The 26,161-nt window shown below is 51.5% G+C and overlaps 12 protein-coding genes across 12 annotated transcripts; 10 read left to right on the top strand and 2 right to left on the bottom strand.

The window, feature by feature from the left end:
• Positions 1-2,551: 2,551 nt before the first annotated feature.
• On the top strand, positions 2,552-3,127 carry Asppvi_010753 (uncharacterized protein; the record flags this gene model as incomplete). The annotated part of the gene is made up of 3 exons (XM_043306591.1): positions 2,552-2,714; positions 2,762-2,792; positions 2,890-3,127. 3 exons carry the CDS (start codon positions 2,552-2,554, stop codon positions 3,125-3,127), a joined length of 432 nt encoding a protein of 143 aa, XP_043162526.1.
• Positions 3,128-3,505: 378 nt separating this feature from the next.
• Positions 3,506-6,208, top strand: Asppvi_010752 (uncharacterized protein; the record flags this gene model as incomplete). Its single annotated transcript, XM_043306590.1, has 4 exons — positions 3,506-3,841; positions 3,892-4,066; positions 5,343-5,435; positions 5,499-6,208. The coding sequence occupies 4 exons, from the start codon at positions 3,506-3,508 to the stop codon at positions 6,206-6,208; spliced, it is 1,314 nt and encodes a 437-aa protein (XP_043162525.1).
• A 1,814-nt stretch (positions 6,209-8,022) lies between these two features.
• Positions 8,023-8,419, top strand: Asppvi_010751 (uncharacterized protein; the record flags this gene model as incomplete). The annotated part of the gene is given in 2 exon segments (XM_043306589.1): positions 8,023-8,316; positions 8,333-8,419. The coding sequence occupies 2 exon segments, from the start codon at positions 8,023-8,025 to the stop codon at positions 8,417-8,419; spliced, it is 381 nt and encodes a 126-aa protein (XP_043162524.1).
• Positions 8,420-8,737: 318 nt separating this feature from the next.
• On the top strand, positions 8,738-9,762 carry Asppvi_010750 (uncharacterized protein; the record flags this gene model as incomplete). The annotated part of the gene is made up of 3 exons (XM_043306588.1): positions 8,738-8,782; positions 8,838-9,358; positions 9,420-9,762. 3 exons carry the CDS (start codon positions 8,738-8,740, stop codon positions 9,760-9,762), a joined length of 909 nt encoding a protein of 302 aa, XP_043162523.1.
• A 1,427-nt stretch (positions 9,763-11,189) lies between these two features.
• Asppvi_010749 (HAD family hydrolase) lies at positions 11,190-11,903 on the top strand (the record flags this gene model as incomplete). Its single annotated transcript, XM_043306587.1, has 1 exon — positions 11,190-11,903. The coding sequence occupies one exon, from the start codon at positions 11,190-11,192 to the stop codon at positions 11,901-11,903; it is 714 nt and encodes a 237-aa protein (XP_043162522.1).
• Positions 11,904-11,945: 42 nt separating this feature from the next.
• Asppvi_010748 (Zn(II)2Cys6 transcription factor) lies at positions 11,946-13,348 on the bottom strand (the record flags this gene model as incomplete). Its single annotated transcript, XM_043306586.1, has 3 exons — positions 11,946-12,752; positions 12,801-13,124; positions 13,181-13,348. The coding sequence occupies 3 exons, from the start codon at positions 13,346-13,348 to the stop codon at positions 11,946-11,948; spliced, it is 1,299 nt and encodes a 432-aa protein (XP_043162521.1).
• Positions 13,349-14,387: 1,039 nt separating this feature from the next.
• Asppvi_010747 (uncharacterized protein) lies at positions 14,388-14,882 on the top strand (the record flags this gene model as incomplete). Its single annotated transcript, XM_043306585.1, has 1 exon — positions 14,388-14,882. The coding sequence occupies one exon, from the start codon at positions 14,388-14,390 to the stop codon at positions 14,880-14,882; it is 495 nt and encodes a 164-aa protein (XP_043162520.1).
• A 468-nt stretch (positions 14,883-15,350) lies between these two features.
• Asppvi_010746 (putative MFS monocarboxylate transporter) lies at positions 15,351-16,901 on the top strand (the record flags this gene model as incomplete). Its single annotated transcript, XM_043306584.1, has 3 exons — positions 15,351-15,667; positions 15,716-15,953; positions 15,999-16,901. The coding sequence occupies 3 exons, from the start codon at positions 15,351-15,353 to the stop codon at positions 16,899-16,901; spliced, it is 1,458 nt and encodes a 485-aa protein (XP_043162519.1).
• Positions 16,902-17,295: 394 nt separating this feature from the next.
• Positions 17,296-17,577, top strand: Asppvi_010745 (uncharacterized protein; the record flags this gene model as incomplete). The annotated part of the gene is made up of 2 exons (XM_043306583.1): positions 17,296-17,408; positions 17,472-17,577. The coding sequence occupies 2 exons, from the start codon at positions 17,296-17,298 to the stop codon at positions 17,575-17,577; spliced, it is 219 nt and encodes a 72-aa protein (XP_043162518.1).
• A 303-nt stretch (positions 17,578-17,880) lies between these two features.
• Asppvi_010744 (purple acid phosphatase family protein) lies at positions 17,881-19,421 on the bottom strand (the record flags this gene model as incomplete). The annotated part of the gene is made up of 2 exons (XM_043306582.1): positions 17,881-19,241; positions 19,286-19,421. The coding sequence occupies 2 exons, from the start codon at positions 19,419-19,421 to the stop codon at positions 17,881-17,883; spliced, it is 1,497 nt and encodes a 498-aa protein (XP_043162517.1).
• Positions 19,422-22,296: 2,875 nt separating this feature from the next.
• Positions 22,297-22,911, top strand: Asppvi_010743 (GFA family protein; the record flags this gene model as incomplete). Its single annotated transcript, XM_043306581.1, has 2 exons — positions 22,297-22,359; positions 22,423-22,911. 2 exons carry the CDS (start codon positions 22,297-22,299, stop codon positions 22,909-22,911), a joined length of 552 nt encoding a protein of 183 aa, XP_043162516.1.
• Positions 22,912-23,875: 964 nt separating this feature from the next.
• On the top strand, positions 23,876-24,723 carry Asppvi_010742 (WD40 repeat domain-containing protein; the record flags this gene model as incomplete). The annotated part of the gene is made up of 2 exons (XM_043306580.1): positions 23,876-24,269; positions 24,320-24,723. The coding sequence occupies 2 exons, from the start codon at positions 23,876-23,878 to the stop codon at positions 24,721-24,723; spliced, it is 798 nt and encodes a 265-aa protein (XP_043162515.1).
• Between the last annotated feature and the right edge of the window lie 1,438 nt (positions 24,724-26,161).

Here is a 26,161-nt window from a genome sequence, read left to right as displayed (position 1 = left end):
TGAAGAAAACCAAGCGTGCCGTGCACGTAACCCCTGTGAAACCGCAACACATGTGTTGTCTCAAATATCTGCAAACTGCCGTGAACGATTTCGATCCTTACCATGGCGAGCCTTCGAAATCCCTGTACTCCGGACGCTCTCACATTGGTGCTGTGTAAGCAGTGCGGTAGACACGCGACTTGCAATAGTGTATGTATCTTCCTTTGATGTGTTGATGGCATGCTAACTGGGTAGGCTGCGGAGGGTCTCTTGGGAAACGCTTACGACCTCGCGTTGATCCTGGCATGGTACGCTGGGTTTACGCGATGGCTGCAGCCATTGCAAAGAGTGTCCGTCGAACGAGGCGATCGTGGCTTTTCCAATTTCAGGTGGAAACCACCGAGGGGTCGCGAAATAGGATGCCCATGAGGCGATTGGCAGATGTGTTCTATTCCATAGCAGATACAATCAAACCACGATACCCCTTTTCGCGTCCTGTGGAAAGAAGGTTTGTGGAAGAAGCCAGCGGCCGTCACCTGACAATGCTGGCAGCTAACGATTTGATGCTCCGAGCAACTGGGATTTTCTCTGGCAACTTGCGCGGAACTCGTTCTTTTAGGTAGGCATCGCCGGCAGCTGCAAATAGCATGATATCTACGCTTTGACCCAAACTAATAACGTACCAGTCACAGGATGGATATCATCGAGAGAAGTCCTGGAGTCAAACCTGGTCAGCTTGCCAGCTGAAAGCGGAAGTCTGACACCGAGCTCTCGAGAATCCGTATACCAAGAAGGCCCGCGATCGTCTCAACGCCATGAACCCAAAGGGGTGCTTCCCAATGGAAGCCCCGAAATGTGATGACCGCCCCGTGCCCTGCGTCAGAAGGAGGAAAAGGCAATCGAAAAAAAGAAAAGCCACAAGCTGAAGATGCGGAAGATGGATTCGTCCATCGAAATGTTGGTAAGACTTTCATTGCCACTACGTACATATAGTAGTGAGCCGAGGCTGATATAAAATATTATCATATTAGCGGGCCGAAGTCGATCGGCTGGAGAAGGCCGCCGCTGCCAACCACCGACCCATCAATTGCTGCAGGCGCATACGGTCGGTTGATGGAATATAGGCATCTTCAGGGCACCGCCAAGTTGCCAACAGACGCGTCCGGACAACCGATTCCGACAGGACAACTAGAGGTACAATAAACCTGATGTGCGGAAAGACAGCTTGGCAACTTTGGCTCAGGAATTACGACCCGCTTACGGAGTGCACGAAGTAGAAAGTGCAAGTGGCTAATAGGCACGGCCTTAGGCGGCTGGGCCGCTTTTCACTCAATTTCCGTGCCATTGCAAAGCAGTCGACGCCGTCGCGCGCGGTTTCGTAGAGGGATTGCAAAGCCATCATATCGTTGCCATTTCGTGCTGCTTGACCAGACTGAGTGCCCGTCAGTCGACGTTTAACGACGTCGCTGAGTCAGTAAGATATCATCTCTCAGCAAACCCCCGCTCCTCCTACCCCGAGACATCGGCCCGGTGCTAATGAATGACCTGAGTATCGTCCGGCGAAGTCCCTACGTCTCTTGCCGGGGGATGCTGGGATGTGGCCTGGACGGTCGTTTTGCAGCTCTTTCTTCAGATTGCGAAAGACACGAGTGTTCTGGTACTATTGTGACGAGTGAGACACCCAGCAATCGTCGAAGATGCATCTGATATTAGTTGTCGTGCTGGCCTTCCTCGGCTGGAAGAGATTGACGACAGCTTCCCCTCGTTCTCAAGACTCTTTAAGGGTGACTGATGCCATCTAATGGCGGTTTGTTGTCGGTTGAGGCAAGGAAACACCTCTACAGGCAGCTTTAGTGCTATCATCGTCCTACCAACGGACCAGCCGTTTCACTTATTATGTCATATTTACTTTCCGGGACCTCCGTCATGGAGACCGCAGCAGAAGTACTTCTACGACCCGTCCCTCGCCTCACCCAGATAAATGGTACGCGTTGTGTCTCCAACTCATCTGACGTTGTCTCCTTGCGGTTTCCATGAATGGCGAGTTGTGGACAGGATGTTCTCGAACCATCTGCTTCTTGAGATTTTAGCGATACCGTGCCATACACGGATAGTGTGTCAGAATATCTACGTCGTTGGAAGCGAACTTGGTTCCCCAAGAATGTCTATGCCCTTTTTATCCTCGGACTCAGGGCGGGAAATATCGAATTGGTGAAGAGGCTTTACGCCGAACATTCCGACTCCCTGGTCAACAGTAATAAGATAATTGAAGGGGATATCAAGGTCTGGCAACCTACGTTACGGCCCAGGACGAGAAGGACGAAGATGGGGAATTCAGCCTGTCAGCCTCCGAAGTGACGCAAAAGCAATTTATGATGCTGCGTATTTACGCCATCATCACACAATCAAAGAAATGCTACAGAATCGAAACAAAAATAAACAAGATGAAAAATGTTCGTTTTGAAGACAAACTGGATCACGCAATTCAATGTCAACCTTCTTTCGCTCAGTCACATTCTTTCGCTCGGTTAATTTCAGCCCTTCTCGCCTTGGAGACCTGATCTCGCAAACTATGGACATGAACGACCTCGATTCTTTGAAGATAATCCGTCCTCTCCTTGAATACCTGATCTCGCAAATTATGGTCGAGGATGACCTTGATTCTTTGAACATACTCCTGGAATTAGCAGCACAAGCCCTACACAAAGATATTTCAGAAGTGGCTCACCAGGGTGGTAACTATCAAGGGATTACCTCCCATACGACTAACTCCGCGCCATAGGAGAGAAGGTATCGAGAACGGTTGTCGCCAGGTATGTCGGACGATGAATGCGCCGTCCTTTGTGTACAGTATCTTCCTCGCTCTTCTTCCTATAGAATGTCTGCTAATTATTCTGATTCGAAATGTAGGTTATATCGAGTCTATCGACTCCAACACTGCGTTTACATACCTACCACCCGTGAACAGGTCAGAGCCTTCGGATCCAACGTCACCGTGCGGATGAGCAGAATGCAGCTTGAATGGGGCGAAGAATACAAGAAGGATCAAGATGAGGATTACAGCCCCTGGTACATGGGTCGTCTTGACGACGCTGGACCGACAGCTACCGGATCGGATCGAATACTGCCGATTCTTGCAGACGATTGAGGGCGTACTCACAACTTCATCACGAATACGGAGTTGCGTTCTCACATGCAATTTCAGCATTTGAATTCAAGAAGCGTGCCACTGGCATTGCCAAATGATAATTGAATTTCGGTACAAATCAGCTCTCTGCAAATACCGTTCGAAGGGAGAGATCTGATCCTCGACGCGGCGGCCGCGGAGGGGCTAGAAATCGGTCAAACCGCTCTTCCGGTCAATGAACAATGAACAAAACCTGGTCAGAAAAACAAGTGCATAACCAACATTTACGGACTCACTGTGTCTGCGATCGGTGTCTTGTTGTGGGGGTGGAAAACTCGAGCACTTGCGGGAGCACGGCCTGCTCCTTGTGCTGTACTACAGCGGACCCACAAGCAAGGAATGAAACTCCCGGTGGACCAACTCTGTACTCTGACCCAGACGGCACCCATACTTGGTCATAGGAGTGAGTGTATCCGAGTCAATGCCCAGATTGCAGGCGGACACAGTCTGGTGGTTCACGAACTCGAATGGTCCATGAATCGAAAGGGGGCGTTGAAGCAATCATCGGCGGTGATGCATTCGACAGCTTTCTTAACGGTGCGCCGCGAATGCTCCTGCCGCTGGCCCCGTAACCGCTCCCCGGGCCCCGGCTCTCTTCTGCTGCCGCCGGTCACCCACCAGTATGGGTCCTCCGTCTGGACTATGCGAAATATTTGGTCTGCTCCGACTGCTGTGGTAAGTTTAAGCCTTCCCCTTCGGCGATATCCTTATGCTAACATCCGCAGGGTAACATCATCACAGCGCCGCCTCCGCCTCCAGCGGGCATAGCTAGGGCACAATGGGATGCTCCTCCACCTACCCCAGGTGACCCTGCCATCTCGGAGGCCGCCCAGATGGTGGAGTTGCCGCCGGACGCTTGGTTGGGCGCTCACGCTCGAACCCAACCGATTATACACCACTGTGTGGATAAGTCGAGCTCGCAGTGGAGCAATTGAACCAACCATGAGGATGTACCTTGTCGAACATATCATGGTCAATATGATCCCCGGGCAATCAACCAGGTCTCGGTGGTCRMGRAGGATAGCAGGAAAGTCACCATCACCTCCGGGTGAGCCAATCGCGACTGTTAATATGGATAGAGACATATCGCGAGGTCGGTGGCCATCTATACATTATTTACTTCATCACCGACTACGTTGGGTGCTCGCCACACCGGAGACAGTGCTCAACTGCGGTCCTCAGGCCCAGCCATCACTTCGACCCAAGTCTGAATGAGAATGATCTCGTGGTCCGAATTGGCTCAACAGGCCTTTATCCTTCCTTGACCTTCGCTAGATCTCAAGCGTTGAAGGACGCTGTGACGGTAAAGGCTGCGGCTTGACCGCTTGAGAAGAGGTGGCCACCATCAGTATATCTCATTGAAGCATGTGGCCAGGAGAGATTTTGACCTCATTGAGGCCAAGCGACGCGGAAGAGCGGAGTTGCCCGCAGGGTGCCCAATTCTGAACTGTGGGAGGTTTCGCGCATGGAATAACAATCACACTCGGGAGACTGAATCGGTCTGATACACGACTGTTCAACTACAAACTCATGATACGAGATAAAGATACCTTGACCTTTCGATCCTTGAAGACGCACACCTCACAGTGACTAGTCTTGAGCGGAGCAAACGCGGAACGACTGCTACTCATTAGAGCGAGCAGGGAGACCGAGAACGAGGTACCCAAGGGAGAGAGTGAAGAATATGGTAGCGACAATAAAAAATAACTCCGGGACGCAAAGACACGGGGCAAGCTCCTTGAAAACAACTACAGCGTGGGCACTGTCGCAGACGAACTCAAACACTACAATCTCCCTGCTCCGCCATCTTCGGAAATCAACAGCTGCGGATTTTGGGGCAATACAGACTGGGTTACCGGCCGATTTCTCGTAACCAGAGAAGTCAAAGCCATCTCAAAAGCCTTAGGGTGGGACCCAGCAAACCCACGACTCACGCTCGCTGAAACGGCACCTTCCCCATCCACGACCGTTACGCTTTCAAGTGTGCCTTCCTCTGACCCAGAACCTACTCCTCCTTCCGAGCCGGATCAGGCAATACCAGACAAGACCCCTGCTTGCCACAGATCTTATTCCACTCGATTCATTCTCCACCCATCGAGAACAGCCTCGCTCTCCGACTACACCATCCTCTCACTCAATACACTCATCCATCTCTGACGCCCTAAAATTCCGCGAGTCATCAACTCGCTAGCCAAACGTCTCGAAATCCTGTCCGTCGATAACGCTGCCACGAATTCGGTTACAACCATAGCTCCTCCTGGGGAAGCCGGTCAGCCAAACGCACTTCTGTGATTGGATTCGGGAGACACCTAAACCGAATCCCCAACCGCAGTCCTGTACTCGAAAACCCAGTATAAAAGAGACGCGGTATATATCCTTCGATTGATACAGGAAATCCTGGACGGACACTTCACCCATTGCGTTCCGTTCCTCCGCGAATCGGACTACGCCACGGCTAGGGCTGTTGCCACCTGTATCGACGAAACAAAGCAAGCTGAGTTCAGTAAAGCTGCTCAGACCGTCCTTGACGCAGGGACACACGCAGGTCGAAAACCGGATATATTTCAACGCTTTATCGAAGGCTTTCGCGCAGGACCTTCGGCCGCAGATCGTGAACCGTCTCTTGAACACCAGGCGGGCCCCTCCTCCCTCAAAGGCAAAACGGCAGTCCGTGAGCAACCAGAGCAGGACATCCATACCGATCTCCGTTCTTCGCGACCTCGGAGTCACCACACGGATTCCTCAAACCTTTCACGCGCTAGTGGATCACCAGACGATTCCAGCGATCCTTCGGACTCGAACCCTGATGGAAAAGCCAGTCACCGGAGGTCGAGGCGTCATCACTCTCGGCATTACCGTCCCCGACGACGATCCTCATCCAGACCGGAGCCGACTACCCGCCTCAAGGCCGAGGATGTCCAACTGTTTGACCCTAAAAAGGGGCCAGTCGTTTCCTTCACAAAACGCTTGAAACAGATGGCCAAACTATATGGTAAACAGTCAGTGCTGGATATGTTCGAATTTGACATCGCCTTGTATTAACTTGATGTGGATAGCAAGGAAAGACTAATTCTGTTGTTCCTATCTAAGAAATTATTGGCAGCAGAATGAAACTATTGGCCTACTGAACTAGGCGTAGCAGGAGTAGGATGGGCAATTTTGAAGTTACAGTAATATCTGGATGGTAATCAGTTTACCCTGTACACAGATCATGCAGCCATCAAGGGGATTATGCACTCCTCAGCCCCTCATCAGAAGAACTAATAGTTAGCAAGATGGGCCCTATACCTCTCCCAATTCGGAAACAACATGGTCATAGTTCACCAGCCAGGCCACGTGCACTGCAATGCCGACGCCCTGTCCCACTTAAGACGCATGCAGACAGCCTCACCAGAATCTGCTCCAGATACAATCACTGTCCAAGATGGCGATCCTCCACCCACTGCGTTCCTGATCAACGTCGTATCCATGGACCCCCAACTGCGACGAGCTATAACCACGGCATTGCCCTCCGATCGTCACTTAGGCTGTATATACAGAAACCTTACGGAAATGGCCAGCAGGGCGAGCCGGGGAATCCAATAAAGAACGGTTTTAAACTGGGCACAGTGACTCAACTACTCTACATAGTCAGGGACAATTCAGAATGTCTCTGCGTCCCCGTGAAAGCTCAGAAGCTGATTCTAATGGCCACACACAATCACAACGGACATCCAGGGGTACAACATACACAGGATAATCTAAGGAAAACAGTGTACATTCCCCGCTTGAAAGCCTTAGTTAAATCATACATACTGACATGCCCAATGTGCAAGACATCCAAGGAAAACAGGCTCCAGCCTTACAGCCAACTCGCTCCGATCACTTCCCGTCGCAACTGTTTTCTATCTTAACCATAGACTTCATTACCGGTCTCCCTAAGTCCACAAAGGATTATGATGCCCTGTTAGTCGTGGTGGACAAATTTACAAAGGCCAATAAACTACTTCCGGGGAAAACCACATACACGGCCATTGACTGGGCGAAAAGGTTCTTCAAGCGCGTATTCCCGTCCTGAGGACTGCCACAGGTCATCATATCCGACCAGGATTCCAAGTTGACATCAGAATTCTGGGGATATCTGTTTAAGCGAGCGTCCGTGCGACTCGGAATCACTGCGGCATATCACTCTGCGGCAGACGGTCAGACAGAACAATTCAACGCGGTCATTGAGGTCATGCTGAGATGCATCCTGTGCCAGATGCCGGAAGAGCGGATATGGCAGAGCCTTTTGCCGGATATTGAATACTTCCTTCTGACCTCAACGAGCGCGACCACCAATAAAACACCGTTCGAGTTACTGTACGGCGTGGAACCGAGATTAGAATTCACCCCGCCGCCGGAACAACGTATACGGACGGCAGATGACTTCATTGCTAAGCAGACGAGAATTCAAGCTGAAGCAGCGGACGCCATTCAGTATGCACAAAGTCGAATGGCATTTTACTTCGACCGCAAACACAAGCTCAAAGGACAAGCCTATATCCATCTCACGAGAAAGCCAGGCCAGGTCGGATATTCCCTTCCGGGATCCACAGTACTATCCCCCGTTAAACTAGGACCATTCGAAATCCTCCGAAGAGTTCAGAAATTGGCATATGAGCTGAAACTTCCAATGTCGCTACGAATCCATCCGGTGATCTCTGTGATCCACCTGGAACAAGCCCCCGATGATCCATGGCAGCGACTAGTAGCCGCGACAATTCCTGAGGAAATGCACAACTGACACTGCCGTTTGAGGTGGACCAGATCCTCGATAAGAAGATGCTACCGATCCGCCGTGGTTCGACACGAAAGATTTGGTTCTATCTAGTAAAATGGGAAAACGTGAACGAGCCCAGCTGGCAACCGGCAGCGATCATAGCAGCCCAAAGTCCCCCACGCTGGCGACGGAGTTTGAGACTTCTCGGAGTGACCAAGCTCGACCCCCAGACAGTATTCCTTGCCAGACCTCAGTGGCACCAGCGGGCCAACTGCGATTCGAACCAGTACTGCCAGCCTCTACACCCACACGGGCCGCAGCGCCGGTCGTGGTCGTGCCGGAACACGATCAGACCGCAGCGCCGGCGACGCAACTCGAACAACCGCAATCCACAGGCGACCACGGACACGTAGAACCATGTACAGACCTCCTGGACAATCAACTCTGCGGAGCAGGTATCTCAACCGCTGGACCAAATAGCCAGGCAAGCGCTGGCAATCCTGGACCAGTGAATGTCCTACACCAAAAAATACATCAGATCAACACGCACACTACATACAAATAGTGAATACCCAATATCGGTTTAGCCAAGTATCTCCAGTGAATATCGAACATCGCACTAAATATCTTCCTCTACCGGTCTCCTTCCGCTCCAGCCAACACCTCACTCTTCTCTCACCGTCCTTCTCACTCCTTCCCCCACCAAACTCATCACGTCGCTGACCCTTTTACTCATGACTGAGGAGCAGCGGCCATTCTTCGTTGCAGACCATTTTGGATTCATACACTTGAAGTATCCTACCAAGTTTCCACACCCGCAGCCAGACACAATGGCCAGACCGCAGTCCAAGGAGGCCAAAGAGAAGGAACTCGAGGTCAAAAAAGAGAGAACTCAAGGCCATCCGAGACAAGAAGGAGGAACTCGCACAGAATACAACCTACTCCATCTGGTATTTCCTGCCAAACGCATACCAAGTCAACGTCGACGCGTCCAAGATAGAAAGGCCGCCTCCGGTGATTCCAAAATGGGCTCCGAAATCAATGCCGATGATTCCGGTGGGCGTTTTTACGGATATGCCGAACAATTGGTCAGACAGAGGCTACTGGACCAAATTCCATGGGACTACAGCCTTCTTGAAACTTAGCATCACGGCCCCATGGACGCAAGTCTGCGATTCGTCCGGTAAACCCTTACGTGATGGACAGTCAGTGCTCACCCCGGAGTTCCAATCAAGGAAAGCACAGCTAGTCGCCGCGAAGGAAGTTATGGAGAAACATCTAAAAGATCTGATTAGCATGCAATCCGAGGTGAACATTAACATGATTAACTGGCGGGCCCAGCGCCGTATTTGGGAAGCGCAAGTCCCAATCAGCCAGGGAGCACCGAAACCAGACGATATCCAGGAATGGGTCCAGATCGCCAACCGGGAAGACCAAACGAGTCCACACACGTACAATCACGGCAATACATTCGCGGTGGACAAGACCCGGTCTATCTGCCCCCCTGGGCAGAGGAGATCCCTCTTCCAGTATACCTGGAGACCAAGATCAAAGCGACGAAAGATGCCATCCCCTTCATCACCTTCGCAACATTGCGAAGGAAGAACCCCGTGCAAAGAAACGAACACTCATAATCCAATATGCTGATGATGAAGAACCGACGGACGAGGCTGATCCAGCCATCCCGCGACCCATGGACCGCGAACTACTCATGGCATGGATCTGCGAAAGGTACAACAAGTGGTCCGTTAAGGCGCCGAAGCGTCGCGACGATCCCTTCGAGTTCTACGGTCTGCCGGAACACCCTGATGGATTTTTGACAAAACCAACTGGCCCAACCGTGTCTCTGGGCTAGTCGGAGAATTGCGAGTGCAAGAAGATCTGGCTACGTTCCCGTGGGGAACACCCGCGGCTGCGCTAAACCACACCCTCAGAAGCACTCCCAACTATTCTAACGACATATTTACGGGATGGCAGCCTCCGCCGTCTTAAGGGCGATGGAGGATTTCTGGTTTCGTCAGAAGACACACGACACACTCGACTGGAAAAGCCTCCATCAGTGGCCCCTCCCAGCGGACGTCAAAAAGGAGCTTAGGTCTCTCATGATCGCCCTGGGGGCTACGAGTGACAGCCACCCAGAGTTCGTCACAGCGAAGAAGGCCAAAATTACCTTGAACGTTCCTAACCCTATCTCCTGATTTCCCGTCGCGCTACTCTTTTCCAATGTATAGCATTTTTTTTACGCTTATCCGTTTGTACCTCGCCTTTCAGTGTAATCGTGAGGCCACGAGATTTTCGAAAATGGGGGGGTTCTGTCACGTGCTAGCATCACTCAGCAACACGTTTATCCAGGCTTAGCTAGAAGGTAGCCTTAGAAGACAGACATTACTCCGTACAAGGATTCCATAACAAATGGTAGCATCCTTGGCCGTTCCAGAGGCCTAAGAAACGGGTTTCTCGTCTAGAGAAACGTCACATTACCTCCTCGTCCAGAGGAACTGCGATCGTCCAGATCGGCAGCGTGACGAAGCCGTTTCCCACAGCTCTTCTTCCCCCCGCTATCCCGATCAAACCTCCATCTCCCCCGCAACACGACTCGGACTGTCAGTTGCCAGCATTCCGTCGATGGAGGAACCTCTCTCTTCGGACCTACTTATTCGAATCCAACAGCTTCATAGCTTTCTCTCACTCTCTGCATTTCGAAAGTGGTGTTGCGAACACGATCAATTTCCTTTCAGTACTCATGTCCAAGGCAATCGTGGATTTTTCGTTCAACAAGACCACAACATACCAAGGGGAATCCTTCTAATCGAATCGATCGTAATGGTCTGTGTTGATTCTATCGAGTCAATAAATTATCGAATATATCCTGCTGGATGCGAACTAGGATTCAGAGCAACCCAGACTGAGCTCGGCCTGCGATTGAATGGTCTTTATCTGCCTTTAAACTATGGAGGATGAGTTGTCCCGGACGGTAGCAAATCACTTAGAAATAAAAGCATATCAGAGAGACCCTATTTTTCATCAGTCTCCTACAGCGTCCTTGGTTCAGCCAGTATCTTCGAATCAGAAGACGTAGGCATTGTTGTAACAAAATATCACGGACATGATCTGCTTAGCTGATATTTATATCGGGGAAATGCCGAGGATCCACTCTCTTAAAATAGCCTCGGCCCCTGAGATCAAACGATAATCAAACCGCCCACCTACATGACTCACAACATCCCAGATAAACCACCTCATCTTCAGAGCATCATTACCATTCCATCTACAAAAATCACCATGACTATTGAGCATATATTGACCAACCTCGTCATCCTCGACTTCGACGGCACAATCTTCGACACCCGCGAAGCAATCCAACATGCCGCAGCGCTAACCTTCACCACTCTCCTCCCCGACCACGAAATTCCCTATGCCAAAGCCCGCCGGCTAATGGCCATCGGCGCCGGCCTCCCAGAGACCTTCCGCGCGCTCCAACCGGACCCGTCAACCTTCGACGAGGAAAAATGGGTCGCGACCTACCGCTCCCTCTACGCGATGCACGAGGAGAAATTCACCAAACCGTTCCCGGGTCTGCGTGAGCTACTGGCGGGGCTTCACTCGCGAGGAATCCCCATCGCGATCGTGAGCAATAAGGCCGTTCCCCCGATTAAGACGGCGCTGGAGCGAACAGGGCTATCGGAATTCGTCGATGAGATGCTGATCATCGGTGATGGGACGCCCGGGTCGAAGAGGAAGCCGGACGCGGCGAGTTTCACGGAGGCGCTAGTGCCGCGGTTGAAGGCGGTATATGGGGAGAGGTTTGAGCTGGATCCGGGCAGGGTGCTGATGGTTGGGGATACGATTACGGACCTCAAGTATGCGCGCAATATCGGGGCGAGGGGATGTTGGTGCCGGTTTGGGCAGGGCGATAAGGAGGAATGTGAATCGTTCGGGCCGGATTATGCGGTGGATTCGTTGGCGGAGGTTCTTGAGATCGCGGTCAAGGAGTAGTAGACTGAAGCGATATACGGAGATAGACGATAGTTTTGCGTATTAAACATATGCCAGGTTGTATCCGCAGGCGCTTGCTGGGAAGCGAAGAAGCCGCTGAATCCGGGGGTCGGTGCTGTGCTCTAGATACATGCAGATCGCCTTGCATTCGCCGCGGATCCTCCCCTCTACCCAGGGCTGCCATTCAGACAGCGTACACATGAGGCCCATCCACTGCGCCAGGATCAACAGCGCAGGCGGGTCCCTCTCCCTCAGGAGTGCAAGGAAATCATTCTCCAGTCTGCCCATGAAAGAGGCGCATTGATGGGCATTCTTCATGTTCCTTTCCAAGAGGGATATGACAGCCAGCAATCTAAGAGGCTCATAGTACGGATTTGTTGATGCGGTGGTCGAGTCATCAACCCCACATAAGTCAGCCAGGTCAGGGTCAAGACCATCACGGCCTTGGGTAACACCCTCCTCGTACAACTGTACTTCTTCCTGGTGAGTCTGCTGAAATGCCGATGCCCAGATGCTGGACTGTATGTACGGGGCCGCGAGTTTGATGATGATGCGGAGACCGCTCTGCAGGCAAAGCCAGTTCATTGCTCCGGGTGCGTTCGTCAGAACCCACGAGTCGGTAGGATCGAAATGATCGGGGCAGACGGACGTAACGCCCATGAACATGCAGGTTGACAGCAGGGCATCCACATTTTGCGGGGAGACCTTGGATGATAGCGCGGCCTGATATGCCTTGATTGCCTGCTGCCAAAAGTAGATTTCTGCGAGTCGCAAGGTTTGATTCTGGGGACGGATCCGGCTGAGATGGAGGCTGCCGACGCCTAGGATGGTGTACATTAAATGGGGGCACTAATCACATCAGTACTCTTGCAAGTATTCCTGTAGATAGGGACTCACTCCAAAGGCGACCCGAATCATATCACTCTTCATGACGTGTCGTATGGAAGGATGGCCAACGGTGTCTGTAGAATGGTTCATGAAGTGCTGGAACGCTACGATCGTCATGGGCCGATTCTCATTGGCCGTTTTCAATGTGCCAATCTCAAGACAGTCAGACCCAATCACCAAAGCCTGGTTGACCTTTGATTCCAGATCCTTGAGTGACAGAGAGAATGCGGTGCCATCTGGTTCCTTCATCTTCTGAAGGTCCTCATTTTGGGAATAAATACAAGAAACCCCCAGCTTCTCGCATCGCCGGCAAAGAGGCCGAGTTTCGTCGCACTGTGTACGCTCCTGTGAGTGGTACGGTACATTCACACTCTGCGGTTGAGGCTTACTTTTACTCTCCGCCGCTTACAGGTGATGCAGCCCGTGCGGGACTTTTTATGCGGGCGTCGGGCATGATACGGAGGAGACTCTGGTCGATCAGGAGGCGGTAGACGGAACACGCTCTGCCATGAGCGGATACCGACAGAGGTCGAGGTAATAACCTGGGTTTGAACCATCTTGTTGTTTGATATTGAGAAGGTAAATTAGATGATGCTGGTCACTCTCTGGCATCGCCACATTCTTTATGCCTGGACGGCGATCACGTGGCATGAATACGAGGGGATCATCCAGCTCTAATCTGCACAACAGTCTGCTGCAAGTATCCAGCTTTTCCATTGGCTCTAGACTTAAAGTAACTGGGTCGGTCTCATAAAAGAGAGTAATACAGGGGTCTGGTCTCATTCTTTTAGCGTGTGATGCGTTGTGGAGTACGTGTATATAGATATTTGACAACAGCATCCCTTGAAGCTGAAGATGATCGACAGTCAGCCAGAAAGGGTTTAATTCAGGCCTCCAGTGGACGAACTCTAATTAGCCATTAGTCGAATTTCAAATATCGTGGGCTGCCCAACTGCGTGTTATTTGTCCATCTAATCTGAGATGAGATGTCCAAGCGCCCATCACAGCGCCATTTACGCCATATCGACACACCCCCGCAGTGCAAAGCTGAAAGCTAAGACGGTTAAATGTCCAGGTTCATCCTGTTCCTCTGTCCCTACCAAGGTGTCATAGACTGAAATCATAGACTGAAAATCCTCGAAATGGCTACACCGGTCAACATAACCAGCTACTTCAACCGAGGGCCACTAACCACCACTTTTGCGCCCCCAACTTCTTGCCTTCAGACTTTATCGACAGTTGCTTACGAGGTGAATGGGATACCGCAAACAACTACGTATTACGGTCACTGGTTCAATGGACCTGGCGAAACATGTTACCCAACGGGCACAATGCCAACATCGCTACTTCTTTCTCCCACTTATTGGGGGACATACTGGTGTATGTAGATTTGCTTCCAAGAGAATGCATTGATGTGCTTACTTGTCAAATATAGATTCTCCAGGATTGTACTGCCCCAGTGGATGGGCCACAGCGGGCCAATTATCTGGATCATGGAATGGACTTGATATAACGAGTAGCACCAGTGGAGCCATCTGCTGCCCTACGTGAGTGACCCGGGCTGGACGTCGAATGTCTGCTTACTTGAGTAGGAGCATGGGTTACTATGCCGGTGGTCACCAATGCAGCGGTGTCCTCGCGGCAAAGGAGACTGTCACACTGGCAGCCTCGGGTATTATTGTCACAAGTACGCTCTCGACTCCACTGACCGTTTACGCCGATGGGATTCCGCTCATTTGGGACGAATCCGATCTTCCCAAGTCGGCAAGTGCGTCCCAGACATCGACATCATCTTCTTCACTGGGTCCAACTTCAACCTCACCCCCAGCAAGTTCGATGGATCAGTCCGGTTCATCTGGACTCGCAGAAGGCGCAAAGATCGGGATTGGAGTTGGAGTCCCTCTAGGAGCCATCGCCATAGGAGCAGGTGTCTTCTTTTATTTTCTGCGACGGCATCGAAAACGGAGAATGAATCGTACCCAGCCAGTGTCGCAGGTGTATGTCAGGCAGTCAAAACCGGCGGAACTTTCCTCCTCAGGTGCGCGTTCCGAGCTTGAGTCTCCATCCATGGTTAGACATGAATTAGCTTGAATGATGGAGGTTCGTTTGTCTATACGTTTTGTAGAAATACAACTCCACAAATGAGCAAGCCTGAGCCTCGTCGGGGTAACTAATCTGGGTGGATGCAACTGCTATGAGAAACTACCGTCCTGGTGCTTTCTGGGAGCCCATACGGATACTGTGTGATCTTATAGATTTAATCGCACCTATCGCTATCGCAATTAGCCATTGATTTCTGCTATGGATCCCGATTTCGCGAGTCTCCGCTGGCCGGTTCCGTGCGGGTACTGCCGGAGATGTTCTTTCTGGAAATTCCTTACGCAATGTGCCGCTGTCACCACTCACACTGCGTACAGCGTGGTGAACTCTTGTCGCGGCTATTCATTCCTGCTATTGTCTATTGTCGTCAATCCTAGAATCAAGGCCATCATCAGCATCGAATTTAATACTGCCAGGCATTATAAATGCCGTCATTTAAGCCGACAAGGCCTCTTAGTCATGGCAAACATTACCCCACGGGAAAACGGCAAACTCCAGACTCCACTGCGGGGAGTCGGGGATGACCCCGACCAGGTTTATAATCTCGGCTTCTCCATACTACTCGTAGTTGGAGTCCTCATAATCCTGGGAAGGAATCTTTGGACAAGCGGCATGGGGACAATTGAACAGGCGGATACTCGCTCACTGCAACAGGATGAAGATGAAGCCGTCCCGTCAGGACAAGATGCCGTCGAGCCAGTGGCACCGGTGCCAAATGGGGGATTACAAGCGTGGCTCAGTGTACTCGCTGGGTTCTGTGTGTTTGTAAATTCATGGTACGTCTACGAGTATCAGTCACAGGGCGACTCGAGCTGACAAAACAGGGGACTGCTTGCTTCGTATGGCGCATTCCAAGAGTACTATCTGACGGTACTGCTGACATCGCAATCGCCGTCGTCCATTTCCTGGGTGGGTAGTGTGCAGGCCACATTGATCGTCATGGTTGGTGTCGTGACTGGTCCGCTGGTCGATTCAGGATATCTCCGGGTTCTGATCACTATTGGAATGATCCTCGTTGTCTTTGGGATCATGATGACCAGTCTGGCGACGCAATACTACCAGGTAGGTCTCCTCCCCGTCCATCTAGCCCCCTGGCTAACTCTGCAGATCCTCCTGGCTCAAGGCTTCTGCGTCGGCATCGGGGGCGGCATCGCCTACATCCCCGCCATGGTGGTTATCTCGAGCAACTTCACCACGAAACGGCCTATCGCAATCGGCTGCGCAGCCATCGGGTCGAGCGTCGGCAGCGTCGTCTTCCCCATCATGTTCAGGCAACTGCAACCGCGCATCGGCTTCCCCTGGACAGTCCGCAGCATCGGCTTCATCAACTTGTCTCTGGCCATCCTTGCCGTCCTCATCCTCTGCCGCAGACCAGGCAAGAAGACGCGCGCCCGCAGCATGATCGAATGGCGCGCCTTCACCGACCTCCCCTTCATGCTCTTCTCGACCTCCCTCACCTGCGTCATGCTCGCCTACTACATCCCGCTCTTCTACGTCCCCTCGTACGCGCGCACCCAGCTGCACACCACCCGCAGCCTCTCCTTCTACATGGTCGCCATCATCAACGGCGCCTCCGCCTTCGGCCGCGTCGTCCCCTACTTCCTCAGCGCGTACATACCCCCGATCGCCATCCTCTGCCTCGGCGTCGCCGGCTCCGCACTAGCCATGTTCACCTGGATCGCGGCGACCAATCTCCCTGGATTCATCGTCTGGGCGTGCTACTGGGGGTTTCTCAGCGGGGTGCTGGTGACGGCGCCGACGGCGATCATCGGGCATCCGGCGCTGTGTCCGGACCCGAATTACCTGGGGACGCGCATGGGAATGATGTGGGGGATCAGTTCGTTTGGATCGCTGGTGGGGACGCCCATCGCGGGGGCGCTGGTGGATTTATCCGTTGCGGATTTTCTGAAGGCGCAGGTGTTTGCGGGCTGTTTGATGGTGGGAGGGGTGATGTTGCAGTTGTGGCCGGTTCTGGTGGTGATGAAACATGACCGTCGCATAGACAAGTAGATAGCGTAGCAGCAATCTCGATGCACATAGATAATAATAGTCTGTAATAAATGAACGGGTCCTGGATACTCCGCAGCCCATCCCTTAGCGCCGCGCGATGTGGACGGGGCGCTGCAACCGGCGTTTTTGGCAGCTCCTTATTGGTGACCTTGCAGCAGAATGTCTCGCCTCAAGGGGTGCTGGTTTCAGTTCTCGACCTTGCGTTTCGCAGCCTATCATCGTTGGTTTTAAACCCGTCGACCCCCTTTTCTGCTTTTTGGGTTTTGGTTGTGGTTCTTCTTGTTTGTCTGGCCGTTGTCAATCTCGACGATCTGCATCTCAGCATCAACCGCGCAGCACAACAGATTATCACAGCAGAGCACAACATCAGTGCTCTTATACGAGTAACAACAAAATGGCGATATTATTACGGAGAGATTGCGACGCGAGTAACGCCAACTCAGCCGCTTGCGAGAAACCGGTCAGCGATTTCCTCAAGACAGGCGTGCCGGGGATTATCGTTGGGATGTGCGTTCTCTTACTCTTCTAGTGATGTTGGAAATGTTCTTCATACTGAAACTCCACTGATAGACTCGTCCTAATTGCCGTCTGCGTATGCTGCTATCTGCTCTGGCGAAACAAGAAGCGAGACGCGCGCGAGGCGGAGGAAGCGCGTGGTTGGAATCTGGACAAATAGCCCTTCCTCCCGTTACCACTGAAAAAATCGCCATATACCCACCAGCTACCGTATTTCGATCGCATACATTCGACGCATTTTCTTGACAGAGTGAATAAGACCGTGCCTGGAGCACAAGCAGCGCCATTTACATCTACAGGCGCACGACATAATGGCTATTCTATTGGTGGATGGACAAAGAGGCACAAGGCCAACTACAGACTGAGCAGGTCTCATGTACATTACTGGTCACTGACTGCTTTACTCCGTACCCACCACGCATGCATTGCATTGTATATACATATCCTTCACAGCGAGAGCAGACTACTGCACCACAAACTGGGTCTTGTGACTCTTATACAACGTACTCGAATCCAGGACCTCACCGGTGTTCGACCGGATAAAATCCACCTGCAGACTCGTCCGATTGAGGAACCGCACCGTCGCATAGGAGTAGTCGTCCGCGTATGCAAAAGCAGTATACGCCGGTTTCGAGCCAACACTGCTCAGTCCCTCGATATTCCCCGCCCCTCCGGCAACGATGTACATCGGTGCGGAGGGGTCGTTCATACCTTTCGCATCGGCAGTGCCGTTGACGACGGGCAGGAAGCGCTGCGAGTTGTGCACGTGGCCGAAGACGCCGAGGTCCACGCCGTATTTGTACAGGAGGCCCTCGAAGGCGGTCTGGCATGGGGTGCAGCCGCTACCGCCGGTGGTGTACCAGGGTCTGTGGCCGGCGACGATCACCCAGGGCGTGACGGTGCGGTCGACGCTGGCGAGGTCGGCAGCCAGAAAATCGAGCTGTTGGGTTGCGCCGCCAAAGGGACCGCCATCGAGGCCGGCGGAGCCGCCGGGGCCGTCCGGGGCGTTGGGGAAGTCGGTTTCGGTGTCGATCATGACGATGTGGGCCATGCCGTATTCGAAGGAGTACCAGAAGGGTGGGTTGGAGAGGGATTTGGCCTTGGAGGCGAGGGACTGGGCGGCGGTGCTGGAGGAGGATGAGGCGAAGGAGCTGGGCATGGTGTTGGCGAAGCGGTGCATGAAGTCGGTAAAGTTGCGCTGGCCCTCGGGGCAGAGGCCGGACGTGTACGGGATTTCAGTGCAGTCTGCCTCGTGGTTGCCTGGACTGGCCATGTAGGGCTTGCGGCCAGCGATCGGGGCGAGCTGGTCGTAGAACTGCTCCAGGATCGACTGGTACGAATCCTTGCCAGTGAGGAGATTATCGACATGCAGATACCAATCGTCAGCATAGGCCGTGTCACCTGGATGAATTACGAGCTCGTAGTCATCGATTGTGCTGGCTAGTCGTCCGATGGTGGTGTGGTTGAGCTCGGGTTGGATGTACGGGATGTCGGACTTTTTGATTTTTTTCGAAGCAACGGTGTACCCGTCCTTGCCGTACACACCAAGATCAATGACAACATCCATGCTAAATGGAGTAGTATCACCTGGAGTCCGAGGACTGAGGAAGTGGTTGACTGTCGAGTTGCCCGAGACGATCTTGTAATAGTAGGTGGTGGCCGGGGTAAGGCCGGTCAACACCACCACATTAGAGTACGTGCGCGAGGTGGCATACGTAGTCGAAACGGACGAGCAGACCTTGGAGGTCAGGGCGCTACTGGAAGTGCCATATTGGACGCAGCCCTGGTCCAGTTTCTCGTATGTGTTCCATCCAATTGATACAGCTGGGTCTGTTAGATCACGTGTTGCGGCTGGGTCGAGGTCTTACCATTAGGACCATACACAGCAAGGCGCTGCTGGAAAGGAGTCGTCAAGTCACTGGGAATAGGAGGATAATCGACGGCAGCCAATACGCCAGTCGCAAGGACGGACAACGCCGTGATCACAGGTGTATTTCTCACCATATTGCCCGCTGTAGTCGGAGTGTGCTTCCGCACTCCGCTCGATACAGCGGGCTGCCATTTTGTTTAAATACTTCCGAAGTAATCTAAATCAACATCGATCAAGCATGTGAAAAGACGGAATCATGTCCATCAATCATAGTGATAGACATGGTCACGCCCTCGGCCTGCATAATCCGCATTGTCACGGCGCATTGTCGGGCGGGAGAGTGGGACTCCGACGGAGAAAATCAAGGAAGGTTTGGAAGGGCAGCTAACAAGCTAAGAGATGTAGCCGAAGCCGCTACGATCCTAAAAACGGTGCAGAATCCACTCTAGCGTCCACGTGCATCAGCAACTGTTTGTCAGTGATCAACAGAACCGAATCATATTCTTTCTATTGATGATTCTCCTCTCCGGGTGAATAACCGAGGCAGTGTCGATCAGTCTCTCTGTCTGTTCGATGCGGAGCTAACCGAAATGTGCACCATCTACCGAGTACGTCAAGAAGGAAGACACGAAGAGATACCGGCTGCTTCACAACAGAGGCAAAAGAGTCAAAAATACCAAGCTTTGCCGGGAGCTCCCCCTGATGACCGGCCATCTTCCTCTCTGATGCTTGTCTTATATCAGGTTCTTCTAAGGTCAACTACCGAGGGATTAATTCGTGATCTGCAGGAACCGCAAGTTAGCATAACTCCAATGACTGTAGCCGAGCAAAGTAATCTAGGTTGACCGGACAGCGGATAGAAAGATGGATCCGAAGGTCCGCTCTGGCAAGGTACTCACCTCCCTGTACCGGCCTAGATTCTGCAGACGGCACATTATTCCTGGGATATAACCTGCTGATGGGGAGAGGTAAATAAAACGTGTGATAGAGCTCCATGTTGACTGGACCGATGCCAGTTGAATTAATATACAGTCATGCAGATATATATTAGTTACTCGAACCTCTTCCATAATTTAATCACTACTCGTCTCAGTCACTGTCGCGGTTAGCTGCCTGACGCTAACGACTCACACTGCAGAAATATCTTCGGCCAGTTATTAACCATATAAACAAATACGAGCATCATCATTACTACCCCTATCTTTTTAATTCTATTGCTAATCCTTCTATACGATCGTAAACGTTAGATGCCTCTGACTGTACTGTACCTCGCCGGAACGGATGAATCAGCAATTAAAACCCTCTTCTATTCCAGTCTCTTTCTTATGACTTGCGATACTGCTTTCATGAAAATCATGAAGAGATGCATAAAAAAATCATCGCTTGAGTCTGTCAATCTCTATTATCAATTACTCTAAATGTATATAGGGTGGATAAGGCTGATACTTTAAAGAAAAGTAAGAAAGTTAGTAGTCTCAAACCGCCATCCTGCAAAAGAAATTCAGCTTCCCACCCTACACCTTCTGAAGACTCAAGTAGTTAACAGCTGGGAATGCCGTCATCCACCTGGCCGCCGGTGGGATACTTGCCAAAGGAAACCTCCTGTTACTTTGCATCCTCCTTCAGTGTGGGAACACCGCGCAGGAACTGGTCAACGAGGCAGAAACCGTTCTGCGCACTTTCACAGCCCACGAGGCCGTGCATAGGGAGCGGGGCACCGTTCAAGACAAAGCGGATGTATTTAGGATGCGCCAGTGAATACTTGCCACATGGGGTTGACGTAGAGAGCGCGATCCAGGCTGCCGAAGGAGACGTTGCTGGGGTAGGTCCAGACTTCAGACATGAAGCGGGCGCCAAAGGGGGTCATCTCGCTAAGCGAGAACGTGCAGTTGGGAGCATGGTCGATCTCAGAGGGCAGACCTTGGGGGCTATAATTGAAGTAATGCAGTCCCAAGAGCAGAGATCACAGGGGAACGATGATATTATCGTGGGACATATCAAGATAGAGCTGGTCAAGGGGGAACTGGGCGGTTCGTTGTAGAAGTAGTTGAGGCTGGAGTCACTAGAAGTGATGAGCTGGCCCTGGGGGCGGGCAGCGGAGCTCATGGACGTAACCAATACCCTAGCGGCGACCAGTGGGGGAATCATAGCCATAATCCCCATAATACTGGACATCGACATTATAGGCAAAGTCCTTCCATTCCAGCTCGGGGAAAAGAGAGCACAAAGAGAAGTCCCCAAAGCTAGTGTATTCATAGGCGCACCGATTCTGCATGGCAAGCACATCAAAGGAAGTCATTCAGGTTGAAGTCACTGGGGAGGTAGGACCCAAGGCGAGCCTGAGCATCCTTAGTGTAGAAAGGGATGGAGGTGCGGGCGGCATCGTCAGTTGGGGTTGTATACTGGGGATCAAGGATGCGGTAGTACCGACCCTTCCGTCATACCACTGGAGCCATGTGCGATATAAACAGGTTCGTCCTGATCGCTGAATCTAACTCAGCTACCGACCACCAAGCACATACGGGTTCCGACTCTCCCGCGTGAGATCTCCGTAGATCTCTAAGACTCTACCTTACCCTGAAAAGCCGAGAAAATTGTTTCGGTGAAATTCGATCCACAGCTGCCCAATGGAAACTACGTAGACCCTGTCCGCTTAGTACTAAAGCAGACAGGAAGATCCACATGCAGTTCAATGCAAAATCGGAATAGCGTACCCCTTGAGTTCTCGGCCCCTTCATCGCATAGTTCTGGATACGTTTCAGACCATCGTCATACCGCTGAATTGGCAGTCAAGGGTTTGATAGTTGCCATCAGCGCATTCGATCGTATTAGATAATTTCTGGGCCACAAATACGATCACCCTGCCGCCCTCATGAGTCCATGACTAATCGAACACGAGCCCCGCAGCTGCGATCATGGCTGCTCAATGTCTATATAGGAGTCCAATTCCTCGCAGATTAAGAAGATGCCCTTCCATATGGTGGTCCTTTCTTACAACTGACGACACAAATGGGGAACGACACATCAGGAAATCCTGAGTTTCCAATGGAGGGCGGATGCGCCTGCGGTCTCGTACGGTACCGCCTTGAAGCACCCCCACTAATTGTTCATTGCTGCCACTGCACTTCCTGCCAGCGCGAGACAGGGACAGCATTTGCCCTGAACGCAGTCATTGAATCCACCCTCGTTACTCTCCTCCCGTCGGCACCACCAATTGTCCCTGCATCTGCCCAGTGCGACGCAAAACCAGCCGCCCCACCAATCCGGCCGTTTAAAGAAGACCGTGCCGTTGAGCCGGAGACAATCCTCACTCCGTCTGAATCTGGAAAGGGGCAGACTATCGCAAGATGCCCTAAATGCCATGTAGCAGTCTGGTCAAACTATGACGGGGCTGGGCCGTTTTGCCGATTCATTCGTGTGGGGACGTTGGATGAGGCGTGGAAGGTCGGGCCGGATGTTCATATTTATACACGAAGCAAGAGGGGCTTCTTTAGGCTGGATGATGGGCTGCCGCAATTTTCCGGATTTTATCCCAGTGTTGAGGAAGTATGGAGCAAACAGAGCTTGGAGAGGTGGGCCAAGATCTGGCCGGAGATTGTCAAGTATAAGGAAAGCTTGATTTAGCGAAGTTGAACTGGACAGTTGTGACAAGTACAACAGAATAAGCAATCACAGTCTCACGTAAATTAATTATTATTATTTTCTTTTTCTTTTTATTTTTTTTAAAACTTTGCTCGTGGAAAATTATATACGCTGGAATGGGTGGTTCAAAGGCTGCCACTATATTCAAATGTACTGATGAGAGGCCAGAAAATATCCGAGATTCGGTGCTTACTTTTAAAATGGCTTTCCTGTGGCCAAGTATAAGTCGGACACTTGTCCCTTGTAAATGGGCAGAAAGAGTTGGCCAGCCCATGGTCGGCCTGCGGAAACAGCCCAAGGACATTGCACATTGTTGAACTGATTAAACGTAGTTTCTACATACCTACAGACATTCTGGAAGCCAACGGCTGTTTTCTCCGGAACCAGGAAAACATCCATCGCCCCTCCGTGGTCCTTGCTCTCACGCTGGCCATCGACTACGCAGCCTGCCGGTATGGCATCGGTCACTGAGTGCGCTGGGAGCACATCCAGCATCTCTGGGAAGTTACGTATTAGTAAGTGCCTCCCGCAGAACTACTGATATCTGAAGTTGTTACCCATTAGTTTCTTGTCTGATAGGGACGTTGCAGGGCCCTGCAGGGTTGTGCTCGAGCTCTTCCACTCATCACCAGCATCGTATGACCGGGGTCATATCGAACCAAGGTCATTCCCGTCATTAGTGTCGTCGTCTCTTTCACATTTCAATCTCCTGAGCACTCTACTTCTCAGAAGCAAAATGTCACCGTTCCCGGCATTTTGATCATTAACCATCTGAGACCGTAGCGATGAACCTTGTTCTTTACAGCTATTAGCATGGACTGTAAAAGTCTGGGACGGCTCAGTTTGCGAAGCGGAGCAGACCTCGACGGGGCTGGGCGCTCCGATTAATTTCGTGTCCTCCTCTCCAGATGATACCGTTCTCCTGTGGGGTTCAACAAGTAACACCATGCAACTCTGGACAGCTGACGGTGTCTGCACACATACACTCGCGCACCCCAACGAAAGGTTAAGTTCTGTCACTTTTTCTCCAGATAGCCAAATCTTCGCATCTTGGTCGGTGGAGGGCACAGTGTGTGTGTGGGATGTTGACACGGGCAGCCGCCTGCAAACTCTCAAACTCGGCGGGAGACACTTTCTAAGGCTGGTGTTCTCTTCAGACGGCAACACCCTCGCGGCGGAGGATATTGGAATGAAGACCCTACAGCTTTGGGATCTGGCCACTGGATCCTCTAAACACAGTTTCCAAGGCTTCTCCATCAGGGATGTAGACTTCTCCCCCGATGGGAAGTTTTTGGCCGCTCTCTCATCCCGGAAGGTGCTCCTATTGGAGACAGAAACTGGTTCCCACCGGACTCTAGACAACACCCACGGGAACAATATATCGGGGCAGCCTTCTCGCCGGACAGCAAGATCCTTGCCTCTTCGTCCGTTGACGGCATATCTCTCTGGGATACTGCTACCGGAACCTGCACCCAGACCTCCAAGCTCGAAGGATTAATTACCGAGCTTTCATTCTCCGACGACGGCAAATTCCTGTTGACGAACGTGGGACGATTGACCCTCGACAATGGCTCTGTCAGTCCGCTGCTGCTGACCTCTGACGATTGGCTGGCAATTGACGGGCTGAGATATGACGGCGAGTGGGTGAGTCGGGAGGGGAAGAATCTTCTCTATATCCCTGCAGGTAAACGACCTACACATCGCAGTACCTGGAGGATGTTCAAAAATACTCTTTTTATTGGCGATGCGTTTGGTCAAGTGACGTGTTACATGTTTTCGTTTCCGTCTTCCTGATAGTTTACTGGTATTTTGAGAACGACTGGATAGAGCCTTGGTGAAGCCCAGATTCTATAATGATTATCAATACGGTCCAGGGTCAAAAGCATCTTATATAAACCTGGCAAATCATGCGCGAGATGACGATGCTATAGCGCATCACCTCGTCGACATCGACCTAGCACAAGTGCTTACGCCTATGAACCGGTTTAAAGAGAGACCTGTATGCCACCAATACATTTGTCATCAATATAGCCCACAGCTGCGAAGGGCGAGGGCTGACCGTCATCCTAAGGAATATCAGAATCGGGGCAGCAGCATAAGCCCGATATCATAGGTGTGAAACTATGCGTTGTGCTGAATATATATATTTTGCCAACCAAGGGGAAGTTCTTATGAATGGCCAAGACAAATCCAAAGTCTAGACCTTTGCTGTCTGAGCATTATTATTACAAATTTGCCATGGACACAGTAAGAAAATAGTGTGGGGAATTCATCAGCAGATTCAGGACCCTGTATGTTATATATTAGCCTATCGGAAGATTAACTTACCTAGTAGAAGATTCATTACTCGGATTTAATAATCAGTATTATATCCTTGACTTTGAATTCAGTCCTCTGTTGTCCCGAGATCCTTCTAAGCATTGATACTTCAGATTCCCTAAGTCTTAAGGCTTCTAGAGTCTCGTATATCCTGAGAGTGATGTTGGTTACAGGGCTGTGATTAATCAGGGCAAAGGGCAGGTGCATGGGTGAATGCCAGCAATATCTCCCCAGTGGCTTTGTCTGACTCTCAAGTACATAAAATATAGTTAATAGATTATTCCCGGTCTGACGAGTTTCACTGGACATCACATATAACTGACTTCTACTAATTAGTAGGGGGGTGTTAACTAAATGGTTGCTCTGGCATTTAATCACCTATAGTGAGCATCAAAACCAGTTTCACCACCAAGGACACTTAATATGTTTCTAAGCGCCGCACCCAAGACTAGCCACAGATTAAATTTACACAAAATGACTGTATTCCGCACATAATCTAGAATACGGTAAGTGCACTATCTTCTCATTTACCAGCAAGGTGGATGTTGGCGCGCTTACAGTAAGCTCCTCTCAAAACCCTGCTTTCACATTAGTGCTGACTGCTTGGCCCTCCTTTTCAGCCGCGGAATTTTTGTCCGTTCCTCTCTTGGCGCACTTTGTTATGCGAGTCGAGGCCTCGCGCCGGACTGCATTGGCAAGTTGGCTACCTTGTAGAAGACGCAATCCTCGACAGCCTGGCTCCTCCAGAGATTTCTATAGCTGCTCTCTGACGAGCTGTATCTCCATCAGACGGCCAGGGGCACGTCAGACACAGCCTGGCCTATCTTCCTTTTGCTACCACCCACAGCGAAAGCCGCGAGCTCCACATAATCCAACCCTATGAAGCCGAGTTGGAAACCCCCACCCAGTTCGG

This window comes from Aspergillus pseudoviridinutans, assembly GCF_018340605.1.
Source record: "Aspergillus pseudoviridinutans IFM 55266 DNA, scaffold_8, whole genome shotgun sequence".
NCBI lineage: Eukaryota > Fungi > Ascomycota > Eurotiomycetes > Eurotiales > Aspergillaceae > Aspergillus > Aspergillus pseudoviridinutans.
The sequence above is the reverse complement of the archived record's forward strand: the minus strand, read 5'-3'. Positions and strand labels throughout refer to the sequence as shown.